At 42.7% G+C, this 16,971-nt stretch overlaps 1 protein-coding gene across 4 annotated transcripts in view; it reads right to left on the bottom strand.

The window, feature by feature from the left end:
• Positions 1-16,971, bottom strand: part of CSPP1 (centrosome and spindle pole associated protein 1) — a 1,841,309-nt gene that overhangs the window by 563,304 nt on the left and 1,261,034 nt on the right. For 3 of the 4 annotated variants that reach the window (XM_069621145.1, XM_069621148.1, XM_069621147.1), the window contains 2 exons: positions 4,216-4,320; positions 3,116-3,182 (listed from right to left, as the gene is read on the bottom strand). In XM_069621145.1, coding sequence (XP_069477246.1) covers positions 3,116-3,182; positions 4,216-4,320 — 172 coding nt within the window. The remainder of the gene's footprint in view (positions 1-3,115; positions 3,183-4,215; positions 4,321-16,971) is intronic. The other variant, XM_069621146.1, reaches the window with a different exon arrangement.

The following is a 16,971-nucleotide window of genomic DNA, read 5'->3' as shown; positions in this document are numbered from 1 at the left end:
AAGAAAACATATCGTGGCTGGCTCCACAAATCCCCCAATCCCCATATAAGAACTCTCATCATGTTGTATTTTCTCCCTAACAGCAGACACAAATGTCATGCCACAGTAAAACATTTTTTAAAAAACATTGCCTTGCAGGCTGCACGATTGTCAGCATCTTAATGTAAGAATACTTATGTTGCCTTTGGCCTTAACGCCAGTAATAAACTGCAATACCACAGTAAGAAAACATGCTCTTGCTGGCTATCCGGCAAGATAGCTCAGCAGGCTGAGCGCATGCTGTTATTCTGAGTTTGATTCACAGGTTCAATTCCTGGCATGGCCAACTCAGTCTTTCATACTTCAAAGTGGCCTCCCTGATCTGTACCCTCCTCTACAGACCTTGTACTATTATCTTGCTTTTGCACCTTGTTACCTCTCTCTTACTCTATACTGTACTGTGTTTTCCCTGCTCACCAAGTTGTACCAACACTGTGATACTTACGGGTTTGGGCACGCTGTCAAATCCAATAAATAAAGCTCATTAAATGAGTGCAAACTTTGGTTGGGTGATACATTTTATGTAAATATGTTCTCTGTACAGCACTTTGGCGAAAGCGCTATATAAATAATTATTAAACAAATCACCCCATATAAGACCACTTATGTTGAACTCATCATGTGAATATTTATGTTGCCTTTGACCTTAAGCAGTAAAATGAAAATCCAGGACAAAATAAAGAAACATGCTCTCCCCATGTAAGATCATTCAGGTTGGCTTTTCCCTTAATGTAAGTAAAATATTCCATGCCACAGTAAGAACCAGCCAGTCCAGCCCCACTGTAGTATTTCCCCCAAGCCCTGATCCAACCCCACCATCACATAAAAAACTCAAGTTGGCTTGATATCCCCATGGCAGGCGTTTTGGTCCTTTGCCTCTACCTTCACTTCAATGCCTGTTTTCTCACCTCGGAGAGTGGTTTATTTGCACTAGGAAATACACTGCTCTCGGAGGTGAGAAATGCGACAGGTTTTAGGGTCTGAGCCCCGGGCTGGGCATAACAGCAGAGTTATATCTGCTGCCAAATTGGGAGGTGGGGGGGGGGCTTTAGCCTCCCCAAACCCATGCCTGGCGCCGCCCCTGTCTGGAAAATGCCTTTCCCATGCCTACATAAACATCAAAACAGATGGTCTTGCCAGTGCTTGTTCTATATGTGGGTTCCAACCACCAGCCTCACTCCAAATCTCATGTCCCCCCCCACACACACACGTATGTATCTGGTGTATGTGTTACGTCATATCAACCAAAAGTGGTCCATCAAACTGCAGACTTTCAAAAGAAAGTCTATGTAACAAGGGGATACCGTTAGGCAGAGTTGTGTGAATATACTGACATTAAAAAAGGAGGCTCTTTTTAAAAAAAAACATTTAAGAAATTAAAAAACATCATTTGTGTAATTCGTAATGTTCTGAAGTCAATTGTTTTTGGCAATAACAGTGAATGCCAAAAGTCAGGAATGCATGTGTGATTTTCAACCAGCATAGACTGGCAATTAAGAATGCTGCTAGTCTGAACTACAAACCCCTAGCACAATTCAGATTGAAAAATATCAGATCAGCTGCCAGGGAGTTTTGCAGGTGGTGGCTAAGTAAGAGGGAAACACGTTATTGAGAACTGCAAAAGAAATCATGTTTGAGGCCTGGTCAGTCAACGTCAACTTAAAGTTAATGGAAACTCCAGCTTTTGTAATGACCATCTGAGGTGTAATACATTAACCAATTTCAAGGGGCAAATAGGTCAGATTCGTTCGCAAGTACATTCAATTGAATACGCTTTATCATCCAAGAGCCAGTCGATATCCAAACACACAACGTTCAATAGCATAGAAAGGTGGTGATAAATGCAGTAGAATTATGGCCCAGGCATCGCTACCATATGGAATAGACAGACTGGATTATCCAGCCAGGAAAGCAGCAAGGATTCTCTTCCTTTGACTGAATAAACGAAGTCTAGGAGAGGACCATCAGAAGGTCACTTAGTAGCTCATCTTCATTTAAGAGTTTTCTATGGTGGATCAGCAGATAGACTGTTGATAAAGACTAAAATGCTGGCAGGGGTTCAGGATGATCAACGTCTATTCCATATCTTGACACCAACCTACACAAACAGGCCAATTATTATGTCTTTTATGGCGCCCTCAGGGAGTATCACAAGGTCATCAACAAGCCCCGAAGCACAAAAAGTGCTGCCGCAGAAAACTCAGGCACCTTCACATCACTTTGAGTGTGTTCAGCATCAACATAGTGGATGTGGGAAGATCAGACCTGGATAACTTAGGTCTTGTTCTGCCCCTCCTTCTCTGTTCCTTTTCAGACCTCCAACTCTGCAGTCCAAGGTGGAAGTGATCACCTTGGATGGACCAAAAGCTTCCTCCATTCCAGTGCTGACTGGGATAGGCAGCTTCTAAAAATGGTAGACTGTCTGGTGCCATGGGCCACTGCTGACCCAACCATGCCGCAAACCCACTTAATTTTACTGGGGAGGGTAAAGTCATCAGCATCTACATAAATACACTTGTTAAATTCTTCTGCATATGCTGACTCAGCAGCAGGTTGGAAAACTGTGCCGTTTACAGGGGCAAAAGAGACACTCTCATTGATCTCGAATACTAATATCTGACTCATGAAGGATGCAAACCCCAGTGGTAGAAAGGAACTACGATGCACGCATTGCGGTTTAGAGAGAAACAATAGCAGTATAATCATGAAAGAAATACAACACCTGTCCCATTCCAGCAGAAAGGAATAGATCACAAACCCGAGAAAGTGGTGGTCAAAACACGGCGAGGAGATATATATATATATATAGATATATATATAGATATATATATACACACACATACAGAGACTTGGATGGGACGTTTGCTTCTCTATATTTAAGAGAAAGTTCTGATTAAGTAAAGTAGAGGGTATATGCTGAAACTGGAAGGTAATGAATGGGAGTAAAAAGTGCGTGAAAAACATTAAAAAGGTTTATAAATGTTAATATTCATTTTTTTTAAACTAGGAGAAAGGACAGTTATTAAAGTAAGTGCGGTACAGCAGCAAGAGATTGTAGTTGTAAATTCACACTCACCATTTGCACGCAGTTGGTTCTTTCTTGCTGGGACAGGAGGAGATTGACTCCTTGATTTTGGCTGTTCCTGTTTTGTGCAAGGAGTTCATCATTACTATAAATAAGCGTACATGTGCAGAACAGTAAAAATACACTGCTTGTATAGCAAATCAGCGGCACCCAGGGTCGCTATATCTGGCCGTATGCATTTATATGTGGCTGTTTTCCATAATCACTTCATACGAACTCTTCTGAATTAGTTACAGATTCAGTTCTGCCCTCATGACCTAGTGTGTTTTTTTCTTAACCGTGAGGAGTCAAACATTCAATCATTCCCGATTCTCACATCTTATTAAATCTATCCTCTGAGGTTTCCTGATAGCGGGAGCTGAGGCACTTAAAAGTGACATGTCCTGTTGTGTGGTTATATAGGCCCTGTAGCTACACAGGCTATTTATCTTTTTGTCTTGTAGCACTCCACACAACCCCACCAGGCCCAGTGCTGTTCACAGAATACGATTGATTGTAACGGACATATTTAATTCTTGACTGGATTATATGAACTCTCTATTTAGGAATAATCCATTACCTCACTGTCTTCTTAGGCCATTCAAAAAGGTTAAGGAAGACAATTTCTCCATATCTGATAACATCGTCTTGGGTTGCCTTCTTTTCCACACCTGAAATTTACCAAGCATCTAGCTAAGAAGGTGCTTGGCAAGATAAATGTGACTGCTCACATTACAAGCCCCGTTTTTGGATTACCATTGATGGGGCACTCTGATCATAAAACAATTAGTTAGCATTTCATAAAAGACTAAATACTCTATCCCAAGTCCCTCAGCAGTTAATTAGGCCAATACATTTCTTATAATCATACACAGACAGCAAGATTTTCAGACCTATTCTGTCAGTGTGGAAGTAAATCTGCATTACAAACTCTGCAAACTGTCATAAGGGAAGCACTATTTGGCGGATACATTATGCTGCAGGCCCCAAGTAAATATACTGAGTAATTTAGAAATATGTAGAAAAGAACGCCTACAGTACAATCCGGTTAATCCACACACCCAAATGTACAAATATAAAAAAGGAACATTTTTAAAAACTATCGAACGTACTTGGGCAGGAGTCGATAACCGTCTTTCGCTGGTAGGTGGCCGCTGTATCCTTGCAGAAAGCTTTTTCTGAAGTGCTGGAATCATTGGAGAAGGCTGCCTAGGCTGCTTTAAAAGAAGCAATTTCTCAATATCAGGTGAGTGGCATTCTACAGACTAAATAATACTCTGAAAACAATGAAAACATAGTTTCCAAAAGCAATACATGTTTCTATAGAATACAACAAAGACGAGCGCTTTCAAGGCAACATTTATTGTAGTAGGAGCCTCTGGAACAAGAGAAACAGTGAATAGAGCAGTTATATTTTGTAGTATACGGTTAAGAGCGAGTGAGAACATGTAATTAGAAAATTAGTGGACACGACGTGGTACAGATAATTTATTTTACACAATGACAATTTGAGGCACAACAAATCAATGGAATTTGAACCAGGACCACTTAATTTTTGGTCAAGTGACAAAGCTAGTGTTTGTTTCTTGTTCCAAGGTTAGCAACTTAGACACAAAGGAAACCTAGACTACCATATCTCCTGCATGCAAGAATATCCAAATAGTCCAAATAAATAAGTAAAAACTAAAATAGAATATATGTATGCAACGACCTAAGCTATAAAACCAGACAGGGTATAGAGCTCTGGAATGCATCTAACTATCGCTGGAATTTGCAAGGCTGGGTTTTTATTTTTGTATTAAGAAGTCGGTCTACCAAAAACAAAGCAAGATGCAATGTTTTAATTTCCTATTGAAACAAATAGGGGATTTAAACAATATCTTCCACAGAATCACTTTCTCATCTGGATGCCTTTGAGATGCTTCATCCCAGCTTTGAACAGGAGAGCTCAGGGCACCATCTTAATTGGGGCGCCATGGCACTCCCTGCTACTGGAAAGCGGGACAGCACTTTTAGTTAAATGTTACAATTAAAAAGTTAGCTTTTCTAACCAGAAGGCCTTCCCGTGTATTAGGAAGATTTCCTTTTTACAGATCTTTTACGGAGTCGCCAGTATTTATCTTCATTGACTTTGAAGGCGTGTGAGACTTTATCTAACTCACCTCCTGTAGTTACTTTTGTTCTGGGACCACTGTACCCTTCTTACAAGCAGGACCATCTTAAGCACTATTGGGGCCCTGGCCAAAGACCTCTTTAGGGCCCCCTCAGCAAACTAAAGGAATTAAGTGATCAAGAATATCTGGCCGCACCCTCCCCACCCCTCGTCACGATCACAACCTGTAGTAGGTTGATATGCTGTCTTGCCGCATTCAAAATACACGTTTACTCCCTTTGAGTCCCCTTACCCTCTTCATTCTAGCTCTATTCAGAATGAAAAACAAGTAGCATTTGAAGGGCAACATAAGCAGTCTACGAAGAGGTTACTTCTGTTATAGTAAAAATACAGGATACAGTTCATCAATAGCATCCAGGAAGATGCAGCCTGTGTTATTAATGCAGGACCGTATGCAAAAGGTACATGTAACCCAGAATAGACATATCTCACATTAGCTACTCACAGAATGCAAAAGTGCTCTAGCATGGGTAGAGGAGACCAATTGGAAGGAATGAGAAAGCTACACAAACTATGGCATGGATAGTGGATACAGATTAGAAGCTACCAGGAAGGTGTGTGTATCCAGACAAAATGAGGTGAGAAGTGGGACATGGTTTTCAAATAGTGTTGCCATTAGAGAGCAAACGAACAAGTGCCTGTTGTGTGCAATATATAGATGCTCACTATTATATTATAGTGGAAGCAACACTATAGACAGTGAAAGCATGAGTGTGGCTTTTTCGAAGATAATACATTGAGAAGGAAATCACTCTGAAGGGCTGACAATTTTGAAAGCTTTAGGGACTGGCAACATTAAATGAGATGCCCAGGATCACACATTGGTTAAGGGGTGAAGCTGGGATTTGTGCAAACTCTGCAATTTCTGCATTTCAACACTTTTCCAGTTCTTACCATGAACTAAAACAATCTCATTTTATAAAAATGACTTGGAAAGTGCACAAAGAAAGTGCACAAATCACATTACCAAACATGACCATTTTTTAAAACAATATATCATAGAAGGGTGTTAAATGGGAATGATTATAGCTTTGATTCTCGCATCAAGGGAAGCATATAAATATTTGCATACCAATCAATGCTATTTAACCAATTTAATATGGATTTCTCTTTTATATTTTAAAGCTTTAAATAATTCCAAAAGAATGGCTTGTGAAATTGTCATTTATAAACATGCCTAAAAATCTTTGACTCTAACCCAAAAAAGCAAACTGTTTTTTTGTGCCCAGAATACGCTTGCCCGAGGCCTGCAACATCTGATTTGCTCTATTCTGTCTACCACCCCTTACATTCAAACGGCCTACTTAAGAAGGGGGAATCAAGTAAAGGCTAAACGAGGCCACTAGCATGCAAGAAGGCAAACCTCACAGAAGACAGCAGAGTAATGTAAGCGATATTAGATGATTTGACCAGGATCATTGTATCATCTGCTGGCAAAGCAAGATAACAAGCATGAACGCTTTGGTTCCACAGTCTTCAATTTGGATACTTATTCACCCCTTGGACTAACAGTTTACGCTCATTGTTGGAGGTGATTGCCTAGGTTTTGCAACACCCCATCAGAAGACACCAATTTCTATACTTTCACCATACGAATGACATGTTAGTTTTTATAGCAACCCTTATCTGGTGCAGGTACATTGCTGATAATAGCACCTGTTGTGCTGCAAAACCAAGTACATATGCAGGCAGTTTTATAAATTTCAGACACATTAAAAGCTCAACCAGCCTTGCTGGAATCTCCTATTCTAATCTTCCATATGAACACATATCTCTACAATGAGTGCCTAACACAAACAGCCAAATTCTGAACCATTGTGGCACTCAATGTATCAATATACATTTCAACTTTGGCTAATGCACATGATCAACATAGTTCCCACAGGAGGAAGAAAATGCTACAGGAGTTGTGCCGTAAGGTACCCACAAACTATGTATGCCACAGTCAACACAAAGCATTACATGATGAAATGATCACGGTAGAATGTACTTGTCAAAACAGACAGGCAATCGGTTTGGAGCCTCAGCAGCATGGCATAACATATCCTGATGTGCTATTTACGTCTGGTGAACAATGGAATCTTAATTCTTTAGATCAGGGAGCCTTGTGGGTCCCCTCCAAAGGGGTCACAGGGCAAATGCCCCTTTTATCCTCCCATAAAAACATCTCTGCTTACAAGGTTCCAGTGTGGGCCGACCTTGCCCCTTAGTTTTGGCCCCATGTTTTCTAATGGCAGCACCCCAACACCATCTTATGTGGTGTGCTGCCTGGGGCCCCTTTTGCAATGTCGTTCTGGGTTCACTGGTGCGTCCCGAGACCCATCATTGCATGAGTGGGAATAGCCATTGAAATTATTGCTTTTCAGAATCAGCCCTGTGGACAGATTCTGAGAGGTCACCCTATTTTGAAGAACAGGGACACACTAATCTCTAGTGAAACTCGATCTGGGCAATGTGGATGAGCAGCAAGGCTTACACGAGAGGGCATGAGACTACTCTCTGATCAGAGTGGTGTGGGTGTGCTGATTTTGTTAGCATCAAATGCTGCTGTTAGATCTATCGACCACGCCACCCTGCTTGACCGTCTCTCAGGAGATGGCCTTGGGGGGACAATTTTGACCTGGTTTCAGTCTTTTCTCACAGATTACACCCAGCCTCCATCTCTGGTGTCTTATCTGTCAAGACTTGCCCCCCTGACCTGCAGAGTTCCTCATGGATTGACTCGGTCTTCTGTTCCATTTAACATCTATATCCAACCACTTGGCACCCTCATTCACTCCCAGGGCTTCCGTTGCTACTCTTATGGTGAGGATACACAAATTAATGTCCAACTTAATCTTGTGAATCAGGATACTGCTCCTCCCCAAAGGAGTTGCCTGGAGGCGGTGGGTGGCAGTATGGGCGACAATGGGCTCAAGCTGAATGGGGAAAAGACTGAGGTGATGGTAGTCGGCCCTCCATCTGAGTCTGCCTTATGGTCTTTAGCTTTCTGGCCTTCTGCTATTTGCCCCTTCCCTGCCCCCATTTCTGTGGTCAAGGCCTTGGATGTGAAGCTATCCTCATTCCCAAGGGAGCACAGTTTGTCAGTCTGGTCACTTTTCAGCTGAAGATCCTGCAGAAGGTAATCGGTTTCCATTCATTTGCATCTATGTGCTCCAGTGGTGGCTGCGCTGGTGCTTGGTATTGTGGACTATTTTAACTCCTTGTACCTGCCTCAGCCTGGTTTTTTGATCAGTCGCCTCCAAATTATGCAGAACTCAGCGGTTCACCTTGCTACGGTTTCTTCTTTCAGGCTTCATATGTCCGCAGTCTTGCGGCCCTTACTTTGGCTGCCAGTTACGAAGCAGGTACACTTTACATCTTTATGTATTGTGCATCAAGCCTTCTATGGCGTTGGTGCAGCATATTTACAAAATAAATCTCGCCCCTACGTCCCAGCCTAATTTCTGCATTCACAAAAAGCCGCTCACATATTGGTACCCACCTATAAGCTTTCTCGGGTGGGAGGACGTGCTTTCTCTGTGGCCGCAGTGAAATTGTAGAATTCCCTCCCTCCCTCCAACTCTACGAGTCACTGAAAATAATTTGTTATTTTGTAAGCTGCTAAATACTTCTCTTCTAGACCCTTGGTCCTGGCCTTGTCCTCTCCTGTTGTTCCCAGAGCTAAGATACATTCGGGCAAATGTCACTTTATAAAAATCGATAACATAACGTGCTGAAGGGTTCAGTTAAGCACGCACAGAGTACTCCTAAAAATACAAGTTCAGCAGAATGTATACAAATATAGTTATTTGTTTAGGCCTCAAACAAACATATAAATGAAAAACCACAGGCAAGTATCACAAAACATTCACTGCTGTGATATACACATTCACCTTGGTATGCTCTGCTAAGAGCAGCAATACCGTTTTCTATTGAGTACTACGTACATGGCGTCCCACCATGCGTCGGAGTCCAAACCACTTGTTGGCAAAGCGAGTAGGAGAGTCGTTTCTCTTTCAGATTTGAGTTTTTTACAAAACATCGTCAAGTGTTGCAAGGATTCCTCCTCTTCGTTACAGAGACGACACATTGTCTTCCACTAAGCCATATTTTTTTAGGATCTGACGAGTTCTTAAGATGTTCAATCTGAAGCGCAATAGGGTGTCTCAGTGTTTGGAATTTTCACTCTTTCTTAGGTAGTTTGGTAGTGTTTTTGGAAAGTTGAGTAGTTTGTTCGAAAATGTGTGAGATTTTGCTTTCACACGTAGGTCTTCTGTTTGTGCCCAATCATCAGCTAAGAGAGCTTCTTTTACTTTTTTTGGGTTGTTGTGCAACAATTCCATGCTGATGCCAATGTTTTCCATTCTTTCTTGGCATTTGTGTCTCCAGATGTTTAAGAGGCAGGCTCCATGTTTGTGGTTTGTGCCTGTGGCACCTTGTATTGAGTGGGACAGTCACTAAGTCCTGCTTTTCTGTAGGTTGTCAACATTTTCCACGCCACAAGTCCCAGTTTGTGTCTTATTACTCCACTTGGGACACAGTTTGGCAGCCTAGCGTTCTTTTCCAAAATCTGGATTCCAGACGATCCCAGGTTTCCCATGGCATTCTCAAACAGCACTCTCCCGCATAGGTGATTGTGGGTGCGACTTTTGGGTTGTAAAAGTCAATTAAGCATTGTATTGAGAACTTCCCGAATTTTTTCTTCAGGGTCAGCGCTTGGGCAATTAGTTGGTCCGTTTTTAGCTCCAGATTTATTTTCCATGGGCTCTCACCACCATCTGAACTGATCACTGCTCCAAGATATTTCAAGTTATTGGATAGTTTAATGGAGGCATCATTTAACCTCCATTGGAATTCCTTGTTACCTTTTGCCTTCAGTCTCTTAAAGATTAGGATTTCTGATTTTGTTGCATTTATTTGTTGCTTGTTGTTTTTAACATACGCTTGAAGGGCGTCTAGTTTTCTTTGTAGCCCTATAGGAGTTATATCCAACAACACTAGATCGTCTGCGTACAATAAGTGCGTTATGGCGGTTCTGTCAATACGAGATGCACATGATCTCTCCGGATTCAGCCAGCTCCCAATGTCGTGAATGAAAAAGTTATACAATATCGAGGCCAGGGGGAATCCTTGCTTCAGCCCTCTTGTCGTTTTTATGCATCTGCTGAGGTTACCTTTTAAGTCTAACCATATTTTAAGGTTAGTGTTTGTATAGAGTGCTATAATTGCCTATAATTGCCTCCAGTAAATCAGGCGGGCATCCCTTTGCCTTGAGTTTTTTCCCAAAGGATTTCTCCATCAAAGGCTGATGCCATGTCGATAAATGCCAGATAAATAGGTTGATTATCTTTTGATGACTTCATTTTAAGGATGTTAAGCAGGTGTAGGTTGAGGCCACAATCAACCCGTTCCACAAAACCAGCCTGTATGTGGTCAAAGTTGCTACTTTTTGTAATCCACTTTTAATCTCTTCAGGAGTATTCCTGCATATACTTTTCCCAGTACATCTAGTAGGGAAATCTGACGATAGTTTTCCGGTTTGGTACGATCCCCCTTTTTAAAAATCTGGATTTCAATAGTGGTTTTCCATGACTTGGGCATTTGTCGCGTGGTGTTAATTCTATTGAATAAGACATAGCATAGATCTGCCCACATTTCTGGATTTCACTTGGACCGGGGGTACTTGATCCCTTTGCTTTCTTAATGATTGTTAATATTTCTTCCACAAGTCTTTAGCTGGAGTTTCTTTTAATTGTTTTAAGTTTTCTTTCTTTGGATTGTATATTTTTTTGAAAATGTTGCACCCATTGAGATTCCTGAATTGGGTTTAGTTGTTCATGTCCTGTTGGCTTTGTCTGTTCATTTATTAGTGCCCAAAAGAATTTGGGATTTTTGCTTTCAATTGTCTGGATTATATTTTCTCCATCCTGCTGATAAAGTTGGGCTTGATGAGCCTTTGCCCAGTTTCAATATTTTGTTAACGTTATTTTTGCTTCTAGTCTTTTATCTGTTTCTTTTTTCTTCTTTATAGCCTGCAGATTTCTTTGCAAAATGTTTTTTTTCAGCCAGTTGTTGATCATTATTATGGAGACTTTTCACTTGGACATGTCCATGCTTTGCGTTAGCAGTTCTAAATAGGCTGAGGCACTCTCCATATTCAACATCTGAATTTTTTTCGATCTATCCATTTTTGGATAGCTTCATTTAGACGAGGTAGTTCTCTGTCTGTTAATCGAAAGCCTGTTTAGACCGCTGTTAACGCTGACTTTTTAGGACCATCGCTCTGTGTTTTAGTTTTTTTGATATCTCAACATGCGCCTTGGTTGTTCAAGTGTTATAAGTTGTTTATGATCGCTTTTATCAGTGTTTAGAATATCCATAGATGTTATTTGTTGGAAAGTGCCAGAATCGACAAAGAAATAGTCCAATGTTGCACTGGAATTATAAGAGGACCATATGGCTGCTCCCGTTGGGTCACCTTTAACGTTTTCAGTTTACCATTTTTAGGTCTCTTATTTTAGTTTCATTCAGCCATTGTTTGGATCGAAGATTTTTTTGGCTGTCGTCGTACATTTTCCCCTTTGTTGTTTGTTTTTATACAGTCAATATTAAGGTCGCCACAAATTAGTAGACTTGACGGAAGGAATGCGGCTCTGAGTTCATCTATGTGTTTCATAACTGTCCGCAGAAATTTCTCGCCTTCTTTTACCTTGCTGTTCCAATACAATTTGAGAAGTATTTGGGTGGTTTTTCCATCTGTTATTTGTTCTTGTTCATCCTGCATTATTACAATTTGTATCAAGGAAGATGGAGAAAGGCATTGTATAATTGTTTTTCTTGCCATATTTTTTACAATGGTTAGCAACCCTGCCGAGGGCCTCCCCTTAGCTCCCTTTTGAGCTTTATTTAGGAGATACGTATGACCATCAATAAAGGGGGTACGTTGTAGCCAGCATTCTTGAATGCATATTATATCGGCCAACAGAATTTCCTGTTTTATGTTCTAAAACAGATGTTTAAAGCCTCTAGAGTTCCATGAGGCAATTTGTATCCTTGTTCGATCTTGTTGACAGGCAGTCTATCGTTTACTTTGCCTTGCAAGGTTTGTTGATAGCCATTCCCAAGATGCTTTGTTGTCAATTTTTGTAGATATTTTTACTGAGTTTGCAAAGTTGGTAGTTTCCATTATCTCAGGGGATCCTTTGACAATACGTAGGGCCTTTGGACCCCTCAGAATTGTTGGTGAGAATCTGATCGGTTTACTGTTGATATCATTCTCTATACCTTCCGTCGTCTCACAAAAATGTCATGTTTAAATCCAGTTAGATATAGGTTTTAAAATATTGTAAGTGTAGCAAAGTGGAAAGAGAAATAGAGCCAGGTAAGTAATCAATACTTTGCGAACTCCTTTATTTTTCAACTATTAATTCTCAAACACCATGCAAAACCTTATAAAGAAGGTACTAACCTTAGAAAGTCCCCCCTAGCTAGAAAAGCATGGGCATAGTGCCCTTTGGGCTAACAAGTAGTTGTAAGTGTTCCAAAAGGTAATGGAATTAAGAAGAAAGTCTCACAGCCCAACCACCTTACGGGAGACACAGCGGAGGATACCAATCCAGAACCCCACTGCTCAAGGCTAGGCAAAGGAGAGATGGGTCTAAGACTAAGACAATAGTACCCTATGGAGACAGGTGAGGGTAAGAGGGGCAAAAAAGGTATTGTGATGATTAGCCGAATTGACAAGACATGGTGAGAGAGCTCCGGCCACTACCCAATAGTCCCCCTAGGGATGGTAAAATGTGGTAGGACTACTTCGGGAGTAACTCCCCTCCTGGGACAAGGACCACCCACCTAGGAATCAGCCTCCCTAGATCCTTGCCACGTACACCCATATCGTCCTTGCCCACCTTTTCCTCTACCACCACTAACAGAACTATTTGCTATTGTAACGTCACGACTCTGTCCAGTATGGAAAATACTGAGACGAAGAAGAGCAAAAGAAATCCATGGGGAAATAATAGGCAAAGCTATACAAATACTGACACAAGGGAGCCCACCAGAGGCATGAAGAACACCTGAGAGACTGTACACTATGAACTTGATGTTACACAAAGACGGAGCAATCAACTTCAAATGAACAGGAAGAACGGACTAGTGCGTTGGTGTGGCCCACGAGAGAAGCTCGAGAGTCAGCTGGTCGGCCCGGAAAGTTCAAGCCGGGAGCCTGGACACAGAGAGAAGGTGAACCAGCAGTGCCTGGGAAGCCAAACGCACGGGCCTAGCAGAGGAAGGGCCGGACCTCGCAGAGGTGTACCGGTGAGTCCAACACCGCTGATAGCGTAGCCTCCGGCAGACTACGGAGCAACCCAGAGAGAACCAGAAGAGGAGGATAAGCACAAGGATGCCTGTGCTGTGAAACTCAGCCCCAGGAAGAACCGGTGAAGTGCTGTTTATTTATTTTTGCATTTGTTGCAGCGCATTGATCCCTTGGGTATCTAGGCGTTATCTACATTGTGAGACAAAAATAAAATACAGAGTACAGCGAATGCAAGAAACAAACTAGAAAACACGACGGGAGGGAGGGGTGTCATGGTGTCTTAAAAGTCTTGCTTCGAGGCGCTGGGGTGGAGGAGGGGGAGACAGGAATCTGAATGTCTTAGTTAGCTCAGGGGATCTTTTAGGGGAAAAGCCACATTTTTAGTTTTTTCTGAAGGTCCAGTAGGAGGGTACCTTTCTCAGGGTGATGGGGGATTGTTCCAGAGCTTGGCGGCCATAACAGGAAAGCTCTATCCTCCTGCGGTCTTTCTGGTAAAGGTGGGCACTCTGATGAGATGGCTGTTCTTGGATCTTAGAGAGCGAGGGGGTGCATTTCTCCACCCATTGAGATATTTAGGCCTCTGCAGTGTTCGTGGTGCACCTGTGTACGATGGAGAGGGTCTTCAATGTAATCCTTTCACGGATCAGGAGCCAGTGGGCATCTTTCCTGGCCTTTGTGATGCGGTCGTGTTTGGACAAACCTAGGGTTGCTTCGGGGGCATTGTTTTGGATGGGTTGCAGCTTGCGCAAGTTGCGTTTGGAGGTTCCTATAAAGCGAGCATTACAGTAATCCAATTTGGCTCCGGTGATGGCTCTGGCGAGTTGGTTGGTTGTGGTGAGGAATGGCTTGCTGGTGTTCAATAGTTTTGCCGTGTAGGCAACGAAGGAAGCAATGGCGTTGACCTGCCGAGAGAGGTCAAGGGTGGCGTCTATGTAGATGCCCAGGTTTTTGGCTGCAGAAGATGTTTGGATCCGGTTGCCGTCAATGTCAAAAGCTTTGTAAGCTAGGTCAATGCTGCGGAGGGTGAGTGCGCGCCTACAATGAGGATCTCAGTTTTGTCGTCATTGAGGCATAACTGATGGGTTGCCATCCAGTTTTGGCAATGTCAATACATCTGTTACATGCAAGAAGGTAATGGGAGGCACAGAAAGTCTGGTAGGGGTAGATGGGTCACAGAGAAATATATCAGGAGTAATCTCCCTTACCCTCACCAGAAAGAGTACATCACTGATAAGTGCATCTGGAATTATCTCCTTTGTTCCAGTACACACAGTAAGCAGTAGACCGCTAAGAAGGGCATAGGGAGTACTCTCCCTAGGACTAGTACTTATAAAAAGGAGAACAGCACCGAGAAGTGCATTTGGTGAAGCCCCCTTCGACAGAGTGAACATAAGGGAGGAGAGAACAAAATAAAGCAAGAAGCTATCAGTCATGATCTCATCTGCCATAGTGATGAGATGATATATAAACCACAAGACAAGGCTAGCTAAAGAATCAGCAGGCTTTGGGATGCAAGGCCCTCAATCAGGAGAGCAACACATGTTTCTATACTGCCTGGAAGAAGTTGGAGACATTGACTGAATGTTGCCACAGAAGTGTTGTAAATACACTTAAAGGACCAAGGGCCAGGAGAATGGAGTCATTCCTCTAGTCCCCTTTTTTTGTTTAGGCACATTTACAGAATAATTTCTATTGGAAGACTGGAGAAGGAAAACCAGAAGGGAGTCATTCGCCTGGTTGAATAACTCACAAACTGTTTTTGAACATCAGTTTGTATTTGCATTTAGTCAAGAGCAAACTTCAGCATATTTAACATTATAAATAACAATTCCATTTCCCCCCTCTACCCACCCCCTGCCTCCATATCAGTGTGTACTGCTTCCAACAAACTTCTGAACAGTTCAAAGTCTCAGGGATAGTAACAGGAGTGACAAAGTAAAGAAACTTGGGTTGGCTCCCCCTTTTAGATCCGAGTGCAGCGGATACAACCCCCAAGCTCTTTCCCCAATGACTAGGCTCAGCTAGCCTCCATCTTATTTATCAGAGGGCCCCATTCCTCCTGAAAGGATGCCAAACAGTGGTTTACCAGGGCAGTCAGCTTCTCCATTACCATCATGTTGCACAATTTCCATTCCCACTCCATCCTCGTGGGCACTCCCCACCACCCCCCCTCCAACGTTGGGCTAGCAACAGTCTTACGGTCCGCAGCATAGCCTCCCACAACCTAGGCAGTCTGTATTCCTCCCTATCCTTAGCCGGGACCCCCAAGAGCATCTGAAGTGGATCCATGCTCAACTAAGCTCCTGTAATGTCTTTAATCCAGCTAAGGCGTTCCTGCCAAAAAACGTGAATCCAGGGACACAGCCACTACATGCGAGAAACGGAGCACACTTGTCCACAGCCCCTCTGGCAGAGCAGGGATGCTCCCGCAAGCATTCTCGATATCTTCAAGGGATCCCTATGCCACCCCTGTAGCATCCTATAATTATGCTCCATAATAGAGGTGAATAAATTGCCATGAAAGGTCATCCAGAAGATTCTAGCCCAGTCTTCATCAGTGATATTTCCGCACCCGCTAGCTCCACCCAGTATCTTTTGAAGGTAAGTCTTCCGGTCGTCATTGTAGAGACCAGTATTTTATATACACTTGAGAGGATGCCCTTTCCGGAGGTCGACCTATCTAAAAGTCTCTCAAGAGGGGACAGATCTCTAGCCACCAGGGCACACCATTTAGGGTCTGTAAACAGCCAATTTAATCGTAAGTAGTCAAAAATCGAGAGAAGTGTCCCTCCCCACAACCTCCAGTACCTCCTCGAAATCCCTAAAACGTCCCCCCCCCTCCAAACAGCTGACCTGCTCTCACAAGACCCCCATCTGACCACTGTTGAGCAAATCTCATCACCGGTGCAACAAGGTAAATGGGGGGGCCCTGTAAGGAAGGCATGGTATCAACAGTAAGACAGACACAAGTGACCACAGTTCAAGGGTGTTTATTGAATTGCAGAAAGGGTTGAAAAACGCCTATCTAATCCTAAATCTAAAGATGGGAGCAAGCTACGACCATCAAATAATAATAACACGGTCCTTGTGGTATTTTGTAAAAATAAGAGGGTCTATACTAATAGACCTATGGCCAATCCTTATCTCTAAATACAAATAGTGTGGGAAACGGTGTTAGCAAAAAGAAAGCATTCACAAAATGATATATCAGGATGTTGAGGCCGTTTGCCTCCCTTCCCCACGTTTTCAGCACGGGACAAGGCGGTTCACTCGAGCATAGAACAATCTCTGGCTTCTTCAGCATGAGGCTACAGTTCAATCATTAGCATCAGGGCCTTCTGTGCCCAAGTCTCTTTGCCTCTCAAAGTCTCTTCATGCAGAGGGCCTGATGCGACA

Source organism: Ambystoma mexicanum, chromosome 5q, assembly GCF_040938575.1.
Source record: "Ambystoma mexicanum isolate Mex_15411 chromosome 5q, UKY_AmexF1_1, whole genome shotgun sequence".
In the NCBI taxonomy this organism is placed as follows: Eukaryota; Metazoa; Chordata; class Amphibia; order Caudata; family Ambystomatidae; genus Ambystoma; species Ambystoma mexicanum.
Note: the sequence above shows the minus strand (reverse complement) of the source record. Positions and strands in the feature narration are given on the sequence as shown.